At 38.5% G+C, this 21601-nt stretch overlaps 1 protein-coding gene across 2 annotated transcripts; it reads right to left on the reverse strand.

Annotated features, from left to right (window-relative positions):
- Window positions 1–3406: 3406 nt before the first annotated feature.
- Window positions 3407–16062, reverse strand: LOC104113010 (probable 1-deoxy-D-xylulose-5-phosphate synthase, chloroplastic). Of its 2 annotated transcripts, XM_009623076.4 has the most exons (10): window positions 15460–16060; window positions 14277–14396; window positions 14031–14195; window positions 13250–13400; window positions 12477–12745; window positions 10849–11131; window positions 9428–9714; window positions 4509–4787; window positions 3940–4224; window positions 3407–3769 (listed from the first exon to the last, which is right to left on the reverse strand). In XM_009623076.4, exons 1-10 carry the CDS (start codon window positions 15601–15603, stop codon window positions 3620–3622), a joined length of 2133 nt encoding a protein of 710 aa, XP_009621371.1. In that variant the 5' UTR covers window positions 15604–16060; the 3' UTR covers window positions 3407–3619. The 2 variants fall into 2 exon arrangements, with proteins under 2 accessions (XP_009621371.1, XP_009621373.1); XM_009623078.4 differs by lacking the exons at window positions 12477–12745; window positions 13250–13400 and having other exon boundaries at window positions 15460–16062.
- Between the last annotated feature and the right edge of the window lie 5539 nt (window positions 16063–21601).

Genomic DNA, 21601 nt, shown 5'->3' on the forward strand with positions numbered 1-21601 from the left:
TAATCAGTTATACTATATGACATATTGGCTCTTTCCAATATTATTTTACCTTCACTAAATATTTAGTCGTATTTGTTTTTCAAGGAGGAGGTGAACTAAAACTATTATTCAGCCCTAGTCTAAGGTAAAAAATACTGACCGGTGATTTTGTTTTTTCCGAAAACAAATTAAACATATGAACAGAAAATTAGGATTTGAAAGATATATTGCAAGGCTCAAGATCAATAAAAGAATATGGGGAAGTGCAAAAAAAAAAAGTTTTAGAAATAATGTGAATAAGGTACAGAAAGTAAAGTGAATTAATAAAAAGGATACACTAAAAAGGTTATCCAAATCTTGCTTCTTCATGCATGAACGTCATGATTTGATCCTTAGAACTTGAAAAAGAAGTAAGTACACTTACTGCATGTGATTTGTTGTTTCTGACCCTTCATGTGGTAGGTTAGTTTTATTACTTTATTGGCAAAATACATACGCTCCTCTCTAAACTTGTTCAAAATTTTGGTTACACACTATAGCTATACGGATATTTATTTGTCCCCTATTCTTGTTTGAACTTTGAAGTGAACAAAATACCACCTCAAATGTTGACGTGACAAAAAAAACAGGAAAAACAAATAAAGGCGCATAAAATGTGTTATCCAATAAAAATAAAAGATACGCCTCTAGCCCTTTCTCCTTCTTCTGCCCCGCGCCCTCCCCAAGGCCGGATGTACATGGGAAAGGGACGGGTTCACGTGAACTCATTCTCCTTCCCCTAAATCATATATAACACTAGTAAATTTTAGCTCAAATACTTAAATTAATATAGGTGAGCCCAATTCAAGTGAATACTTTAGTGCATTAGTAAGAAGGTGCACCTTCTGCCTTTTTATTAGGGGTTCAATCCCATACTCATTCTTCTTTAAATCATATTTTAATTGATAAATAGGGTTAAATCCCCATGCTCTACCGCCCTTTTTGATTAAATACACTTTTTGTTTCTTTTTCCCTATTTTATATTGGTTATACATGTTCTTTTTATTTTTTTCCTTCTCTTATTTAGTCTTTGTTTCGATTTTTAAAATTCCTAAATAAAAAATACATCTCTTAGACACCCTCTCGAAAACTCGAATTTCTGGCGCTCATGGTGCACCCATGTTCTTGAAATTCTGAATATGCCTTTGCTCCCCCCTTTCCTTCTCTTTCTTCCCCACATCCATGTTTGTTGATTTTAGTGATTAATTAATTAGTGTATAAAAATATATGTAAGGAAAATGAAAAATCATGAATAAACAAAAATAACGAAAAGAATGACAAATCAGAATTTAAATAATTTTCGATATGGCGCGTGTATAATGCACTTCACATTGTGAGACTGATAATCTCATGTGGTATTTATTTTACTTCAAACAAGAATATGAGGGTAAATATAAGCTCGTAAAGTTTCAGTCATGTATTTTGCCTTACTTTATTAGGTAAGGAAAAACATACCATGACATGGAATTATAATAATCTGTTGCCTATTCCTTGCTTTTATGCATGTGACGTGAGTAATCAAGGAGAAGTAGTCAGTCTCAGATATGCAAACATGGAGTCAATCAAATAAAGAGAGTTGTCCAACAAAATTCATTTGAATAAATTGAAAGAATAAAATAAGAATCTTGTCCTTTTGTTTTATGTTAATGTTGTAATGTTCGTTTACTTTTCTACTAGTATATTTTTATGTCATATTGTTTTCCTCAATTCTCATTTGAGCTACTTCTTTCGTTATTTCCTACCTCTTATAACTACATATATACATAAATAGATTGTAAGACATAGAAATCTCACTTTTTTCTGTGAATGGTAATTTGGATGATACTTCTGTTTGAAAAATTAAATTTTGGGTATAGGTACTGGATGTACTTTAGGGGTAATTTTTTAATTTATAGAAGTTTAACAGGAAAAAAGTATCTCCACCTAAGTACATGAGAAGGGAAAAATGGAAAAAGGAAATCATAAAAATGGAATGTGCAGTTTACACAAAAAGATCATAAAGTTGCATGAGTAAATAGCTCATAGAACAAAATGTTGATTGTAAAGCAAGAGAGGCCCAATAAGGGCAAAAGAACCTTTGATAATTCGATATGTTTGGACTTTGGAATGACAAAAGTTATTTTTCATGAAAATATTTTTCTTAAAAGTATTTTCTGGTATGGTTGATAAATAGAAATATTAAAGATCAATAACAATTACAACATATCAGAGTGTTTGATGAAATTTTTGAATATTAAATATTAGTTATAATGTTTATATGTTAATTCGAGTAAGTAATATAAAATTAAGCATTGAAAGTAATTACTAAGAAAAATGCCTTGTGTTCATTAGAGAGGGAAGTTATTTATTTTCGGGTATCTTATAAAAATGTCCCAAATAAATCCTAATTTTTCAAACTCTAGCCATTAATCATAGACTTGCGGTTCTTTCTCTCCGAGAATCACACGCAAAGATCTCCTTCCATATTTTTAAGTGTGATCAACATTCAACAACATTAGATGCAAGACGGAAAGGAAATTTCATGGATGAGGAAGCAAACAAGGTGATAAAATATTTTAAAAAAAATACAAGATTCCAAAAATCTAAGCAAAAATGACCTTTTCAATGCGTATGGTTGAAATTCATTGAAAATATATAGATGATTCAATATACAAATTTGAGGAAAATTGGAGGTGATTTGGACTGATTTGGTATAAAAATTCATAGTTAAAATCGAGTTCAAAAAATTCTTCTGCGACAGATGTATCAAACATGTATCACACACACATGTATACATGTGATACACATTTGATACATATGTGATACACAAATGATACACATATCATTTTTTTCATGTTCATCTTCTACTTCGAATTTTCAATTCAAACTACCTCAAAACTACACAAAATCATCCCAAAACTGAGATTCAAACTACTCAAGATGTACCCAATTTATTCTAATAACATCCACTCAAAAGAAAGCAAAAATTTGATATTTTTTTTGCTACAAATAGCTAATTGGCTTTAGTAATATTTCATGAATTTGCCAATTTTTGTAATAAGCTACTTATAAATGAACACAGCGGGTACTTTCCCTTTATTTTCTCCGCCGATGGAAAATGTCTCCGTAAAGCTAGCAGGTTTGGGTTGTAGTAACCTTATGAGCAAAGCTCATTTTGACAGCTCTAATATTTACCAGAATTATGACACTTTGGAAATTTTTAGTTACAAAAATTCTTCACATGTATTAGCTTTCATCACTTCACTTGTACAGGCAGTAGCTTCATCAATTTTCTTTTCTTCTGTTTTCCATCTCTACTTGGCATTACAGGAATACCAGCAAATTATACCTCTTTAAATAGCTAGTGATTTGTCAATAAAACTTCAAGAGATGAGGGGTGTTGGAGCTAGGAGGAAAAGGGGTCACATTTTCTTTCTATGGCACATTGTTGCATCCATTTTCAGAAATAGAGACTGTTTTTTTCTTGTCACAAAACTTTTTCATGTTCTGTTTATATTTTTCTTTTTCCCCTTCTACATTCTGTATTTTTCCTTCTAAACTTCATAAGATGGTATGAGAGCGCCTTAGATATTTACACTTTACAACAACAAAGGAATACAATTTAACACATCAAGAGAAGAGCTTCACGATTACGGCCAAGCAGACTCAATGCAGTTGCAGCTATGTGATTTCCGCTCAACCCTGCAACAGCAAGCTGCTCTGTTGGTGATGCTTGCTCAATGTAGTTGTCCGGCAAAGTGATTGGCCGCCACTAAGAACAGAAAGAAGTTTAGGCTGGATTCTTAGCATTCCATGAAATATTAGTAAGACACGAGTCAGAAGAGTTACTGGAAAACAGATCCTTCTTCCACTGTGGAAATGTGTCTGATGTTTCCAACTTTCCATCGAAGAAAATGATTCAAAAACGATATAAAATTTTACCTTAATTCCTGCATCAAGCTGCCCATCAAGTGAGATGAACTGTGCTACATGTGAAGCAAATCCTCCTATAGAGCCTTCCTCCACCGTAACTAGAAAGGAATGGTTCTTGCATAAGTGTCTGAGAAGCTTTATGTCAAGGGGCTTACAGAATCTTGCATCAGCGACAGTCACTTCAACACCAAGCTTCGAAAGAAGAGATTGAGCTCTAAGACAATTTTGTACCATGGAACCATAGCCAAGTAAAGCAATATCTTTACCCTCTGTAAGTATTCTCCCTTTGCCAACCTGCTCCTCGACCACCAAATAGGAAGCGTATAAATGCAATGTTCAAGCAAAGTGGACTAAACCTCTAACTAATTAAATTCAAATACAAAGGGCTTGTTTGATTGTCTTATGTAGACTGATCACGTTATCCAAACAAGTGATTGTTGGATAAAGGACTTAAATATATCACATACCTTAAAGTAATATATGGATAACAATTCAAACCAAACGCGTTCTAAACTATTGAGTTACTATTGTCATGAACTGAGTCAGAAATTTTCTAGATGTCTTTGCCGAAACATTACCTCAATGGGAATTCCACTACCAGAGGAATGGTCCATTACTGAAAGGGCACCGCGAGGGTAGCGGAAGCAAACTGGCCTGTCATCAATAAGGGCGGCAGTTGCAACCATATGAGAAAGCTCAACTTCATCAGAGGGAGCCATCACAATCATGTTTGGCAAACAGGACATAAATGCTATATCAAATGCCCCACATTGTGTAGGACCATCAGATCCTACTAATCCAGCACTTGTAATAATAAAACGCACAGGAACCTTCTGGCGATCTACATCATGGATGACCTAAGGATGCCAGTAAAACATGAAGAAAATTTTAGAAAATTGTAGTTTATCTGAACACTTTGATGCTCAAATTGTAAACATTTCTTCGGTACAAGATATAAAAGAGTCGTCAATTAACTGAACCGGTATAAAATTGAAGTTGGAAGCTATCAAACTGCAGACAAGTACAGAACAGCAATCAATTTTACCAGATACCAGCTGACCAATTCATTGCGGACATTGGAAATCTTAATTTATTTACATATTCGCTGTACATTGAAAAACAAGCTCAATTTTACCAAAAATCAGCAGACCAATTTATTGAGACTTTGGAAATCTTAATTTATTTACAAGTTAATACGGCGTTGTATATTGATAAACAAACTTAAAATACATTCCTACTTTAGATGACACTGATTTTTATCTGCAAAAAGAAGTCAAGCCAAATCAAAATGACAAACAATGTCATAAAACCAACATTAACAACAAAAAAAGGAGAAATAGCATATAAAGAAAAAGTGGGCGGGGAAGCGGAAACAAACAAGCATTTGATGAAGTTAAATACAACATTGATCATTTAACATTGATGAAGTATTTGAGAAGTTGATGCCAGTTTCTGCTAGTGTTGAAAAGCAACAAGAACAACGACAGAAGATGTTTCTAGTTCTTACACTCACTGGACTTCTTAATGACCTTGATTCAGTACGTGACCAGATTTTGGCTAGTCCAACTGTCCATTCTCTCGATTACTTCACCTTGTTGTAGCGCCCAGTCACACAGTAATCTCCTCACAAATAGTTGACTCCTCTGTTCTCGCATCCCAGATAATGAAAAATCTGGCATCTCGGACTATGTAGAATAGACGAGGAGGTGGTCGTTTTGGAAGGTCTCGACCCAAGTGTTCTTATTGTAATAAGCTTGGTCATACTCATGAGGTGTGTTACTGTTTGATTGGTCGGCCACCTAAAAATGCCGATGTTGCTCAAACCAAAAGTGCAGGTAACCAAAGGTTTTCTTTATCTGAAGGGGAATATAATGAGTCCTTCCGTATCGAACAAGTAAGCAGACATCTCCACAAGTAGCCTCTGTTGCTCAGACTAATACTTCTGGTGCTGGTAATTCCTTTGCTTGTGTTTTTCAATCTACTACTCTTGGACCGTGGATCATGGACTCGGACACCTCTGACCATATCTCTGATAATAGGTCACTTTTGTCAAATATTGTTTATTCACAGCCTCTTCCCAATGTTACTTTAGCCAATGGAGTCAAAACAAAAGCAAAATGAGTTGGCCAAGCTAATCCCTTATTTATGTCCCTGGCTGTCTTTTTAATCTAGCATCTGTTAGTCGGTTGACTCGTGCCCTCCATTGTGGTATATATTTTATTGATGACTCATTTATTATGCAGGACCGCACTACGGGGCGGACGATTGGCACAGGGCGTGATTCACAAGGCGTTTACTACCTTGACTTACTCAATCCCTCAACTGCATGTCCAGTTACAGATTCTTCAGACCTAATTCACACATGTTTAGGACATACGACTTTATCCAAGCTTCAGAAGATGGTGCCTAGACCCTAGTTTGTCTATATTAGATTGTGAATCATGTCAACTTGGGAACATACCCGAGCCACTTTTCCGCGTAGTGTCGAGAGTCGTGCGGAGTCGGTTTTTTCTTTAGTTCATTCTGATATATGGAGTCCTAGTAGAGTCAGTTCAACCTTAGGATATCGTTATTTTGTTAGTTTCATTGATGGTTACTCAAGATGTACTTGAATTTTCCTAATGAAAGATCGTTCTGAGTTGTTTTCTATATTCCAAAGTTTTTGTGCTGAAATAAAAAATCAGTTTGGTGTTTCTATTCGCATCTTTCGCAGTGATAATGCCTTAGAATACTTATCTAAGGATTTTAACAATTTATGACTTCTCAGGAAATTATTCATCAAACTTCTTATCTGTATACCCCTCAGCAGAATGGAATAGCAGAGAGAAAGAATAGGCACCTGATTGAAATTGCTCGCACACTTCTCATTGAGTCTCATGTTCCGTTGCGTGTTCTGGGCCAATGCAGTTCTCACGGCTTGTTATTTGATTAATCAGATGCCTTCATCTTCCATCCAGAATTAGATTCCTCATTCAATATTGTTTCCTCAGTCATCCTTATACTCTCCTCCCCCTCGTGTTTTTGGGAGCATATGTTTCGTTCATAACTTCGCTCCCGAGAAAGATAAGTTAGCTCCTCGTGCTCTCAAGTGTGTTTTCCTACGGTATTCTTCGAGTTCAAAAGGGATATCGTTGCTACTCACTTGATCTTCGTAGGTACCTTATGTCAACTAATGTCACATTTTTTGAGTCTAGACCTTACTTTACCTCTTCTGACCACCTTGATACATCTGAGGTCTTACCTATACCAACTCTTGAGGAGTTTACCATAGCTCCTCCTACATCCTCAGCCACAAAAGTCTTACCTATACCAACCGTTGAGGAATCCAGTGTTGCTCCTCCTAGATCCCCAGCCACAAGAATACCACTTTTGACTTATCATCGTCGTCCGCGCCCAGCATCACGCCCAACTGATTCACGTCTTGCACCTGACCCTGCTCCTACTGCGGACTTGTCTCCTCTAGCCCACCGATTGCACTTCGGAAAGGTATACGGTCCGCACTAAATCCTAATCCGCATTATGTCGGTTTGAGTTATCATCGTCTGTCATCACCCCATTGTGTTTTTGTATCTTTTTTGTCCTCTATTTCCATCCCTAAGTCTACAAGTGAAGCATTGTCTCATCCTGGATGGCGACAGGCTATGATTGATGAGATGTCTGCTTTACATGCGAGTAATATTTGGGAGCTTGTTCCTCTTCCTTTAGGCAGATCTACTGTTGGTTGTCCTTGGGTCTATGCAGTCAAAGTTGGTCCGGATGGTCAGATTGATCGGCTTAAGGCCCACCTTGTTGCCAAAGAGTACACTCAGATATTAGGGCTTGATTACAGTGATACTTTCTCTCATGTTGCTAAAATAGCATCAGTCCGTCTCTTTCTATCCATGGTTGTTGTTCGCCATTGGCCTCTATCAGTTGGACATTAAGGACATTTTCTTCACGGTGATCATGAGGATGAAGTTTATATGGAGCAACTACCTGATTTTGTTGCTCAGGGGGTCTAGTGGCCTTCTATGTCAATTGCGTCGGTCACTCTATGGCTTAAAACAGCCTCCTCGAGCCTGGTTTGGTAAATTCAATACAGTTATTCAGGAGTTAGGCATGACTCGTAGTGAAGCTTATCACTCTGTGTTTTATAGACATTCTACTTCAAATTTGTGTATTTATTTAGTGGTTTATGTTGATAATATCGTTATTACCGGCAATGATCAGGATGGTATCACTAGTTTGAAGCAACATCTTTTTCAACACTTCCAAACTAATGATCTGGGCAGACTGAAGTATTTTCTAGGTATTGAGGTTGCTCAGTCTAGCTCATGTATTGTTATCTATGTTACTCGGACTCTTCAAAAATATTGTTGGGTGCGTGTCGGATCGTCCAAATTTAGTACATTTTTTGAGGATCCGACACAGGTGCGGCATCACTTTTAGAGAGTCCGAGCAACATAGATTGTTATTTCAAAACGGAAGTATGTCTTAGACATTCTTGAGGAGACAGGAATGATGGGTTGTAGATACATTGACACTTATATGGATCCAAATGCCAAAATTCTACTAGGACACGGGGAGCTTCTTAGCGATCCTGCAAGATATAGGCGGCTGGTTGGCAAGTTGAATTAACTTATAGTGACTAGACTTGATATTTCATTGGGATGCAGTTGTCCGAATTCTTCGGTATATAAAATCAGCTCTGGGCAAAAAACTGTTGTTCGAGGATCGAGGTCATGAGCAGATCGTTAGATACACAGACGCTGATTGGGCAGGATCACTTTCTGATAGACGTTCTACGTCTAGATATTGTATTTTAGTAAGATGTAACTTGGTGTCTTGGAAGAGCAAGAAGCAAAATGTAGTTGCTCGGTCTAGTGCAGAAGCAAAATATCGAGCAATGACTATGGAAACATGTGAGCTAGTTTGGATCAAACAACAGCTCAAGGAAATGAAATTTGGAGAAATCAGTTAGATAGAACTGGTGTGTGATAATCAAGCTGCTTTTCATATTGCGTCAAATCCGGTATTCCATAAGAGAACTAAACACATTGAGATTGACTGTCACTTCGTCAGAGAAAAGATAATCTACTCTCAAGAGATATCATTACAAACTTTGTGAAGTCGAATAATCAGCTTGCAGATATTTTCACCAAGTCCCTCGTTGGTCCTCGTATTAGCTATATTTGTAACAAGCTTGGTACATATGATTTATATGCATCAGCTTGAGGGAGAGTGTTAGATAGTTATGTATTATGTATATAAGTAGTCTAGTCCCACATTCGAATAGGAGTAATGTGTACTATGCAGAGCAAAGCTATAATTAGGGCTTTTTGTATTATATTGAAAAGTGCTATCAATAATATAATTTTCTCGTGCTTTCTCACAAAGACATTTGTCTAATTCTTTATCCTCTGTGAGTGTGCTAGTTTTTTTTTGTGTGTGTACGCACGTCAAAAAAGAGAGAGAGTGAGAGAGAATGAGGGGGGGGGGGGGGGGGGGAGAGAGAGACCTGGTCGTAGGCTCTTTGCAGAAAAGCTGAAGGAATAATGCAGAATGGCTTCAGCCCTCCACATGCCAATCCAGCTGAAAATGTCACAGCATGTTGTTCGGCCATTCCAACATCAAAGAACTTCTCTGCAAAGACATTCTTCAGCAAGTGAAGAGAAGGCTCCATTCCCATGCCTGCATGAACAGCTACAATATCTTTGTGTCTCTCTGCCTCTGATATCAAGGCCTCTACAAAGCAATCACTATATGTACGAGTGCCACAACGTATGGTATCTGAGCTAGATGCACCTGCTTTAACCATAAAAAGTTGAACCATTAGTACCATTTATAGTGATAACACATAGATGTCATCATCCAGTGAGTTTCCAACGGTGCGCCACTAACCCTCGTGGATTTCTCGATTATCAAAAATAATACTTTAGCTGATATTCAGATTAAGTTTGCTACTATATTCTCAACATTTCTCAAAATTAAATTGGAAAGCTATCAGCTTCCTAGTCGGATCTGCTTCCTGGCCAGAAACAGATTGCAATAAATTTTTTTTCTTTTTTTTCTTTTTTTGGTGATGACGGTGGTGTCGGGGCTAGCTTTGAGTGCACTTCGACTATTCCACTGGCTACCTGCTACCTCCTACCATCACAGGTACCGGGTAACTCTACCCACCAAGGTTTAGGCAGATGAAAAGAAATTACCAAGCGCTGAGATTTGAACCCTAGTCTCCAAGGTTTGCACCCACTTCAATGACCACTACCACACCATGTGTGCTAGATTACAACAAATCATTTATGCCCAAATTTTGATTTTTCTATGAACTTCATTCAGGAAAAATTTATTGGAGGTCAAGGTAGGGCAGGTAGTAGCCGCAGCCATTAAGTGTTATAGCATCACCTCACAGTACTTGCATACACTTTCAAATATATGGAAAGGCATAAATTCAAATTACTTTTGATAGAAATAAAGGTCGATTTGAGATGTGAAGATAGGGTGAGATCTTACCTGACCTTTACTAGAAATCTACTTTGAAACTGATATAAACGTTGAAGACAATCAGGATTTTATTCAACCGTTATTTGGAAAACCTATAGATCCAAAGCTAGACGGAAAGATGTCTTTCAAATTATATAGTATTAAAATAATGTAATACAAAATAATTGATGAATATGATATATGTATATACATATAAAGCCATAAAGAGTGAAATAAGCATGTTGAACTTCCTGTTAAGAGCACACCCAACTCTGGATTGAGCTTGCTCTGAGACCCCTTGAAGCAAACTCAGTCTAAAGCTAAGCTCCTTTTGGATCAACATTTATCCAGAAAAACACAGAAGTTCCAACAATATAAGAGATTGTATCAACTTTGCTCCCACTATATCGGCATTAGTGTCAAAGAAAGGAAAAGGATAGGAGATCAGGATTAGACCTTCCATTATTTTATTTTCGCCGGCATTCATTTGATTGTCTCCTACTTTTAGCTCTTCCTTGGTTATAACATGAACTAAAACAGGACCCATTGAATCCAAAGATGCCACTTCATTCAGAACACATACTAGGTCTTCAATGTTGTGTCCATCAACAGGACCAATATAGTAAAGGCCAAGCTCTTCAAAGAGGGTTGATCCTGGCGGGCCAATCATACCACGTGCATACTCATCAATCTTGGCAGCCCATTCATGCATGCCTTTCCCAAATTTCTTAGTTAATCCCTATAAAAGCAGCGGATATCGGGATTATGATCATAGTAGAAATACACCACAAGAATAGAATTTTACCACTATAACTTCATCAGAGATAACAAAATTAATCACTACTTGCAACCAATCTTTTGTAACATATGTCCAATAGACTCTTCTACACGTACGTATCTGGCATGGGTGTAAGTAACCGCATGGGTACGTCTAGTTTCATAGCTAAGTTTTAGTTAATTTTTGATAAGACTGCACGAAATACACACGCCTTGCACCATTCGACATGGATACTCAAAAACAAATTTTGATGAATCCATGTAAAATTGCATTAAACAGAACAACAAGGACAACATGATAAACACCTACAAAATTTTCTCAATGAAGTAACATTAATTATGTTTCAATATAAAGAATCAAGAAAAAAAATATGCTTCAATATCATCTCATAAATATACTGTACATAAATAGTTGCCACAAGCGCCCAAAAAAACACCACACTTCCTGAAAGGTCTTTCACAGCATGCCTGTGGAGACAATTTATGTCAAAAACAAACTCAAAACCAATTACCATTTTTGAGTTTTTTTGATAAGTAAGAGATAAATTTCAATAAGTTACAACAAAAGAAAAGGGAAAAGGGAAAATGAAGATAATATTCCCGATATAAACTATCCTGTCAAAATCAGCAAGTCAATATACTACCACAAACTCTCAGATTTACTAGCATAGAGCTGCAACATTGACCTCACTGAAGTGCAGAACTACTAAAACAGAAGGTGGAAACCGGAAAAAAATTCTGTTAATTTTGTGGGTTAACTGACGTATAATGTTGGCCTAAACCTAAAACCCTTACCTGCAAGTCACATTAAGTTTATCTGCTCTCTTTATGAAAATTAAGTTCGAGGAAGAAAAGCCGTGCTTTTTCCTTTCTTTTGTTCTCCCCTTTTTTGTCCTTTTCCTTTTTCTCTTCTCTGCTAGGTAGCCTACACAGAAGGGAAGTCACCAAATGTGGGAAGAGTACCTTTTTCTTACTCAAAGGAACCTGGTTGCTTGGCCGGGATAGAACCAGCACTTAGTAAGCGGCAATCTAACGACCCCCTTGCATAGGTTGGAGCTACCTTATTATTAGAGAAAGGAGAAAGTTTTTCGGCTTGCTGATTAGGGTTGGCAGTTAAATTCAGTCCTCATCGAACATAAAGCTTTTGCATGTTTTAATTTTCTGATTTCTTCTTTGTGGTGCTTGAAAAAGGCATAGTACTTGTGCAACATGTATATCAAATAAGGATTTTGCAGTTGGCCCAACTTTTTCCTGTTTAATGTGGGTAGGGGCATTTTGTTACTTTTGTAAATATAATAGGGAAATACCTTAGCAAGTTCCCTAAACCTCCGGAAAAATTTACTTGACTGAAGTTTGCTGAGAGTACTTGACAAAGCATTAATAGGTGTCTTAGAGGCCTCCTCAAGCTTTGGGTGTAACGAATGCTGACTATCATTTAATATCACAATCATATTTGAGTCCAAATATCCCGCATTGCTCATTGCCTCATAAACTTGGCCAGCCATAGTTGTTTCATTGTTGATCACTGCCACTATACGATCACGCTTCCCCTTAAAATCACGGGCAACAGCCATTCCTGTTAAAGGTGACACTCTAGTCTAAGTATCTATATTACATGATTGATGAATATCATACGAATCAAAACTGGACAACAACAACAACTACTACGCCTCATTCCCAAACAAGTTGGGTTCGGGTATATGAATCCTCACTTCTTTCTTCAAGCACAACTCATATCATCGTCTTATCAAAATAAAATAAAAGTCGAAGTGAAAAGGAGTTGAATATATATATATATATATATAATATCAGAATTCTCTAACAAGTCTAAAAACTATTCCCAACTTCTAGGTATCACCTATATTGATCTTTTTCTGAATAAAAACTGGACAACTTTTTGAATTTTTGATGGATTTATGGGGGCAACTTTTAATGCAGTAAGTTGTAACAAGAATTAAATTTTAAAATAAGAACTTCTTATAGTAACCTTCAGTGGTCAGGAATTTCCGAGAAATAATTGAAGAAGCAAAGGAAAGATATTCTTAGCTGAGAAAGGGAAAAGTAGAAGCATGGACACTACCAAGTCCAGCAGATATGCTGTTGCATCCATGCCCTGCTGCGAAAGGGTCAAATTCGCTCTCAAAATCTGGTGGTGTCACAGGATGACCATTTGGTTCTCCAAGTGTTTGCATCATTTGCCTCCTTCCAGTGAGAAGTTTATGTGCATATGTCTACCCAAAATGTCAAAATACAAACTTTTTTACCATAAGAAAACTTTCTCGAATTGGAACCTAAACAGTTCTTTATGCAGGTTGTAATACAGGGATTAGTAGTGCAGGGATTAATAATACATGGAGTGTAATGTAGCTATTATTAGGTGTTTGTTCTTTGTACTAAAAATGGGATATATATGATGTTGATGATGGGTTTTGAGGAAAAGACAGGGTAATTTTGTCCTTTTTGCGTTTAATCCAAGTATTATTATCCCATGCTATATTAGGCATAAAATAATAAACCAAGCAGTGTTTTAAATTTTACCAAGATTAACTATGCAAGATTCGGAGTACAAACCAAATGCTGGATAAAGCAATACCAAATTTTATACCATGATTATTTCATCTTATATATGAGTCCTAAGTGTTGGAGTTGCATAACTTCCTAGCTTCACATGTTATTTTAGAAATTGCAGATACTATAATTAAAAATGTTATCAAACTAAGTTCAATCCTCATAATACTATAGACCTGAAACCCTAATCAATAAAGGTTCTCCACCATTAATATTCAACAGAAAGAGGGGGTGTTTGGGGGTTATAACAATTATGATCTACCATTTCTGGTATATTACCAAGTGGATCTTACTTGTTCAGCTACATCCCACAATATTTTGTCCACAGGAGCATGAAATACATGGTGAATAGCAACAGTCAGCTCTACCACAGCGAGACTGGATCTGGAAGGTTTTTGAGCTTTTGCAATGATAAAGGATAATTCTGATCGAACTTCATTAGCCAGTTGTTTCAGTTCCTGCATCAAGTTGGTCGTAGTCAGCCAATATGGCTCCTTGACTTTCAAGGCTCAGATGAGGACAATTTGTAATAATTTGACCTGGGTTGATAAATTCTTAAGGTTCATGGGACTTTCAATTGCATCAAGAATCGCTGTTGTCTCATTTTCACCGGAGAAATCACTGTCAAATGGTAAAGAATATACTTCAGCAACATGATCCTGCAATAAGAAGAGTTGAAGACCACACAACAGTTACTCAAAAGCTTTTGGTATATGCAAGCAATGGCGTTGAGTATTAAAACTGCATATGCATAGAGAGATGAGTGTTTTATTGTGTTGTATACATCACCGTTAGAGTCTTAGAGACACAGATGGATTCTAATTTAGTCCTAGAAAACGCAATACATGAAATGTAGAATAAAATAGCTCTCCAAGAGTTATATTGAATGGGGGCAACAAGTGTGGATTCCTGACTACTCTCACCAACCACTTTGTTCTACACTGGCATCCAACCACAATATCCATTGCTTCATCAGACAAAGTATTTATCCTCATTCTTATTGGCGGGCGGTCTACCAGCTCCTAACAACTAGCTGCATTTACTATAGTAGCCTCATAATGCTTACTTCAGAAGTGTTCTCAAAAGTAACTAGTACTATGTTAATATGCTACCCAAAGAAGGATAACCCTCTTGAATCACAGGACAAGGTACGTTTAGCCCGAGGCTAGGGCCAACAACTAGGAATATAGGTAAGAACAAAGGCCTGTAGATGCATTCGCATTCCAAGACCAAATTCTGACCAAGAACACCAACTTGTTACACCACCATTTTCTATCAAAATGCTGAATGATACTCCTATTCATGATGAAGTCAAGATCAGGGAAACACCCCAGATCGTACGCTAAGGTCCCTAAGAAATCATATCACTTAGTGGAAAGGGAAGTGATCGAGCGATGACAACCAGGAATCCCAATAAAAACAGCAACTGATTGCAACTGCTACCTCATGGATAATGTGTATCAAATGCTTAGCTAACTAGAAGTACATCACAACTTACCTGGCTTAAAAGGGTCAACTATGATCTCTTCTTCCCACACAAACAACACACTTGTTAAGCTGAACCTCACAGCGAAAAGCTAACAGAATCAAGAAAATTCCATATTTATTACAGAAGGATTTCCCAGTCAATTAATTCATCAAATTCCAAACTAACTAAAAGTACATGACCAGAATAATTCAACACCACATGTCAAATGAAAAAAAAAAGGAGAAAAAAAGTACCTTTGAGTGAAGACTCAATCTTGAATATCCAATTCTGGGAGGAAAATTCACAGAATAGAACTCCGTTTCAGGGGAGATTAGCCTTGAATTTCCATGGAAATGAGGGCAGATACCAAATGGGTACTGAGCAGTAACAGCTACCATGAAGAAAAAAAACAATCCAATTCGGCAAAACACTGAGAAAAGTGAAGAATAAATCAACAGTTGGAGTATAAATTTATGCAAAACTCGGAAGATACGGACGGGGAATGTTAAAGGAGGAGTTTTGGAGTGTGAGATTCACAGACTGCTAAAAATCAACCGGAAAATGGCGCAAAATAGGACAACTGGATAAGCAGAGCATTTCTTGAAATCTTGTGATGGTGAAGGATAAGCATATGGGTCGAAGTATCGCCTTTGTTTTCTGCGTATTTTATTGGGATAATACATAATTAGCCCTTATATTATCTCACTTTACCGATTGCACTTTGCGAGAGTCCCATCTACATTTGTTTGAAATAAGATTAATACCACCTTTTGAGGATGTGGTACTTGCACCTGATGATTGCACGCGAAAACCCTAAAATTTCATTGTTTTTCTTTTCCTCTTTTCTCTTATTCTCTCTTTCTTGTTTACTTCTTTCTTATTAGTTATTACTCCATCCACCATTTTCACACCTCCTGTTTAACCAAAAAATATAAATTTTGGTTCAAATAATTAAATTTATGTAATTAAAAATTAATCTTAGTGAGCAATAATATCCTAGATAGAGTTTTCAAAGATGCAATAAATGTGGATGGATCCGGTCAGGCAATAACAACAATATATAATAATTGTTCTAGAAGGCAAGAGCAATAATGTAACTTTCAATAATAATAAATAGCAATAAATGTCGTTTAAGTAATTTAGGGGAATGATTCACCCAATAAAGGATGGAATATATGGATGTTTCTCCTGACAATGACAAATGACAGACAAATCCTTAAATCCTTCAAGTTATTCTCGAATCTAATGGAAAAGTCTTGACAAGAATCTTAGTGAAAATGTGGTGTTTATATCTTAGCAAGAGAGAGAAAATCCTTTAGTCAAAGTGCGTTCTTTACAAATGAATATCACATGCCCTATCATTGTCTCTTTTTTCTATATATGTAGGACATGTTCCTAAGAAACCCTAATATTACAAGTGTAGAGAATATCCACTAGAATATTTTCTTTTAATATCTTATCTTGAAAACTAGCCGTTACAGCTCTATCAACGATACTCGACCTCGACCCTTGTTGACATCTCGACTACGACTCTCGTCGATTCTTCGACTACGAATTTTGCTGCTTCTTTGGCCATCTCGACTAACGACAACTTGAGAATTTTTTCCTTAGTATTATCTCGTCTTAAATATTCTAAGGGCATATTTTAACCCATACAGTTAGTCCCCTCCGCATATTAAGGTCGTGCCCACATACGAGGTCGATGAGCGAACAATATCGTTCATAGTTAGCAGGGGTCGTGGTCGTGGAGATAGGACTATGTGGCTTTTTGGGGTCCGTATATTTTAAATTTATCAAATTGACGGGGAAGCTAGTTGGGGTTATCTGGGCCAAGAGAAGAGGTGACGTCATGGCATCGTGCGTCATAATGACGTCGTTTCCCGATGCATTGCATCGATTCAGGTGGAACTCTTGATTGGCTCTGTCGGTTCAATTTTCGTGCTAATTATGTCCCACATGGTTTCGATTCTGGTGTCTCCCAAACTTATAAATAGGGGAAGATTTTTCGATTCTGGACTTTTCAAACTCCTTCTTCTCCTCTAGCACCAGCTTATCTTATTTCCTTTGCAGAGCACTTCTTTTCTTTTATTTATGAGACTTATATCGTTCTTTATTCTTCTTCTTCTTTCGAAACCCTTCTCTCTTGCTGAGGACGATGTCTAACATGCCTTCTGAGTCGGGTGAGGGGAGCTGTATGCCCCCTTGGCAGTGGTGTATCATCCCCATGAGCTGTATACCGCTTATCCGGAGGGCGAAGGCGATGGTGGCAAGGGGGACCAAAATGGCGAGGGAATCGGTGGCCAAGGCGGTGAAGGCACAGAAGATCAAGATGGTGGTGATCAATAGTTTTTCTTCTTCTTTTTATTTGTAAACTTTTGTGTATTTTTGCCGGCGTCTTCACGAGCCTTTGTAAAAATGTTTTTAAGTATGAAATGCCAAAGTTGTTCTCTGCATCTGTTTCCTTTCCTGTGGTTTATTTTTTGTACTTGTATGTTTTTTGCTTCTTTTGTTTGGTTGCCTTTGCTCTTTCTTTTGTTGGTGTTGTCTTTTGCTGGCCATGGCCTTGGAGCCGATTACGCATTGTTTGCTTCCTTTTTTCCTTTTTTGCGTGTTGAGATATGGCCGAGGGCGTCGAATTATTTGGTCCTAACCTTTCATTAAATTTTGGCCGAGGGCCAATAGGTGTTTGTTCGAGTGGGGTCGAACACATCCTTTCATTAAGTTGTGGCCGAGGGCCGGTAGGTGTTAGTTCGAGCGAGGTCGAACATAACCTTTCGTTTAAGTTGTGACCGAGGGCCGGTAGGTGTTAGTTCGAGTGAGGTCAAACATAACCTTTGGTTTAAGTTGCGACTGAGGGTCGGTAGGTGTTAGTTCGAGCAAGATCGAATATAACTTGAATTTAATTATGGCTGAGAGCCGATAGATGTTAGTTCGAGCAAGGTCGAACATAACCTGAATTTAATTATGGTCGAGAGCAGGTAGGTGTTAGTTCGAGTAAGGTCAAACATAACCTGAATTTAATTATGGTTGAGGGCCGGTAGGTGTTAGTTCGAGCAAGGTCGAACATAACCTGAATTTATTTATGGCCGAGGGACGGTAGGTGTTAGTTCGAGCAAGGTCGAACATAACTTGAATTTAATTATGGCCGAGGGCCGGTAAGTGTTAGTTCGAGCAAGGTCAGACATAACCTGAATTTGATTATGGCCGAGGGCTGGTAGGTTTTAGTTCGAGCAAGGTCGAACATAACCTGAATTTAATTATGGCCGAGGGTCGGTAAGTGTTAGTTCGAGCAAGGTCGAACATAACCTGAATGCGAGGAAGGCATGCTGATAAGTGTAAAGTTTATTGACTTGACATTGTTGCTTTTGTTACATACTTGGAGAAATCTACAGATTTTTGGGTATTGGCTGGCATTCCAATCCCAGTCCCGGTCTATCTAGTCCCTTCATTGGTTAATCTAGAGAATAGTGAGAGGTCGAGCAATGAAATAGTAACCATGTCCCTACCTTAGTGTACTTCGACTTGAAACGTTCCCTTCGTCGCCTTGTTAAAAATCTCCTTGAGAAAACCCAAATGGGACAAAACTCAAGTGAGGGAAAAAAGAGAACGGCTTGAGGGACGCTTTTTCTCTCAGAAGTTGAAGCATTTAAGGTGGCTGATATTCCAATTATTTGGTAGTAGCTTTCCTTCCATTGTCTCTAATTAGAACTAACCCTTGTTTGCTTCGGTTGTGATTTTATATGGACCATCCCAATTTGTTCCCATCTTACCTTCCCTGGGATCTTTTTCCGCTTGAGTTTTAGCTTTCAGTATGTAGTCCCCGACTTTGAGCGGCCTGACCTTTTCTTTCTTGTTGTAATAGCGTTCTACTTGTTGCTTTTGGGCGACCATTCTTATGTAGGCCATATCTCTTCGTTCGTCAACTTCGTCGAGTTCTTGCCTTCTACTCTTATCGTTACTCGTGATGCTCTCATGAGAGTACCTTAGACTGGGTTCTCCTACCTCGACTGGTATTACTACCTCGGTCCCGTAGACCAAAGAGTAGGGCATCTCTCATGTACTTATTTTTGAAGTTGTTCGGTAGGCCCACAATACTTCTGGTAGTATTTCTAGCCACAGTCCCTTGGTGTCTTCGAGCTTCTTCTTCATGATGTTTAGTATTGACTTGTTGGATGATTTTGCTTGTCTGTTACCAGCGGGGTGGTACGGGGTCAAGAGTATCCTCTTGATATGCCATTTCTCGAAGAATTCGGCGGTTTTCTTTCCTGTGACTGGGTCTGTTGTCACAACTGATTTCTTTGGGATGGACGAATTGACAGATCGTGTTTCTCCATATAAAGGTGATTACTTCCTGTTCTCGTATTTGGGCGAATGCTCCTGCTTCCACCCATTTAGAGAAATAGTCAATTAAAACCAAAAGGAATCGTACATTACCTCGCCCCGCTGGTAGGTGCCCCACGATATCTATTCCACATTTGATGAATGTCCAAGGGGATATGACTGAGTGGAGATGTTTGCCTGCTTGAATCATTGGGGCATACTTTTGGCACTGCTCGCATCGCCTTAAAATGTGTGCGGCATCCCTTTTCATGGTTGGCCAGTAATATCCTGCCCGTATGAGGCATCTGACCAGTGCCCGGTTGCCGGAGTGAGCCCCACAATAGCTTTCGTGAACTTCTTCGAGGACACGCTGAGTTTGGTTCGGGCCCAAGCACTTCACCAGAGGGCTGCCGTAATTCCTCTTGTACAGATCACTGCGAAGGATATTATACCTGGCCACTTGCATTCTTAGTTTCTTGGCCTCCTTTTTATCGCTAGAGAGCATGCCATCCTGCAAGTATGCGACAATACGATTGCGCCAATCCCAAGTTAGGTTTATGGTTCTTACCTCGACTTGGTCTAATGATGAGTTGAGGAGGTGGACCACGTTTTTGTCTCCGGTTGCGATGCTTTTGGTGGCTGCGGTTAGTTTAGAGTGGCCATCTGCTTCGATATTCCGTGCCCGTGGGATTTGGTCTAGCTGATATTTATCGAACTCTGGCAGTAACTTGCAGATTTTGGTCTGGTACTTTTGCAACCTTTGTTCCTTGATTTGGAAAGTCCCCGTGACTTGATTGACTGCGAGCTGGGAATCGCAACGCAAGTTCAACCTTTTTGATCCATATTTGAGTGCTAGCCTTAGACCTGTAATTACGGCCTCATACTCGGCCTCATTGTTAGTTATATCCGGGCACCTTATGGATTGGCGAATTACTTCGTATGTTGGGACTTCGAGTACGAGTCCCAATCCAGACCCCGACGCGTTGGATGCACCATCGATGTATAGGACCCAGAGGTCTTGTGTTTGGAGGAAGGTTTAGACGGCTTCCCTTCCGACTTCAAGCGTTGTCTTTACGCTGAAGTCGGCTACGAAGTCGGGGAGTACTTGTGACTTTATCGCCGTTCGCGGCTGATAAGTGATATTGTGCTCGCTCAACTCGATGGCCCACTTGGCCAGCCTTCCCGATAGTGCGGGTTTATGTAAAATGCTTTTGAGGGGGAAGGTCATGACGACCGAGATAGGGTGATATTGGAAATATAGTCTAAGCTTTCGTGAAGCTACGACTAAAACCAAAGCCAATTTTTCGAGGTGCAGGTACCTCGTCTCGTCGTCGACAAGTGTTTTGCTAATGTAATAGATGGGAGATTGCGTACCTTTATTTTTTCGAATTAAGACTGCGCTCACAACTACCTCGGGTACGGCCAAATAGAAGAGGAGACGCTCCTCCGTCTCGGGCTTTGAATGTAGAGGCGGAGATGATAGGTATGACTTTAGTTCTCGCAGGTCCTGGACGCATTCGGAAGTTCATTCAAGGTCTCTATCTTTCTTGAGTATGCCGAAGAATTTATGGCACCTATCTGATGACCGCGAGATGAACCTCGATAGAGCGACGATGTGACCGGTCGACCTTTGGACTTGTTTCTTGGTGGTCAACAGTTTCGATTTCCCCTCGATGGCTTTGATTTGGTTGGGGTTGACCTCGATCCCTCGCTGTGATACTAGAAAACCCAAGAACTTTCCCGAGGCTACGTCGAATGCACATTGTTTTGGGTTCAGCTTCATTCCGTACCGTCGGAGTATGTCGAAAGTTTCTTTTAAATGATCGATGTGATCTTCTCCCCTTTTGGACTTGACCAGCATGTCGTCTATATATACCTCCATTTTATTTGCCGAGCTGGTTTTTGAACATCTTTGTCACCAACCTTTGATAAGTAGCTCCTGCGTTCTTAGTCCAAAAGGCATGACCCTGTAGCAATACATCCCTTTGGTGGGTGATGAACGCGGGTTTTTCCTGATCTTCCTCTTCCATAAGGATTTGATTATAGACTGAGTAAGCGTCCAAGAAGCTTAGTAAC

Source organism: Nicotiana tomentosiformis, chromosome 8 (genome assembly GCF_000390325.3).
Source record: "Nicotiana tomentosiformis chromosome 8, ASM39032v3, whole genome shotgun sequence".
In the NCBI taxonomy this organism is placed as follows: domain Eukaryota; kingdom Viridiplantae; phylum Streptophyta; class Magnoliopsida; order Solanales; family Solanaceae; genus Nicotiana; species Nicotiana tomentosiformis.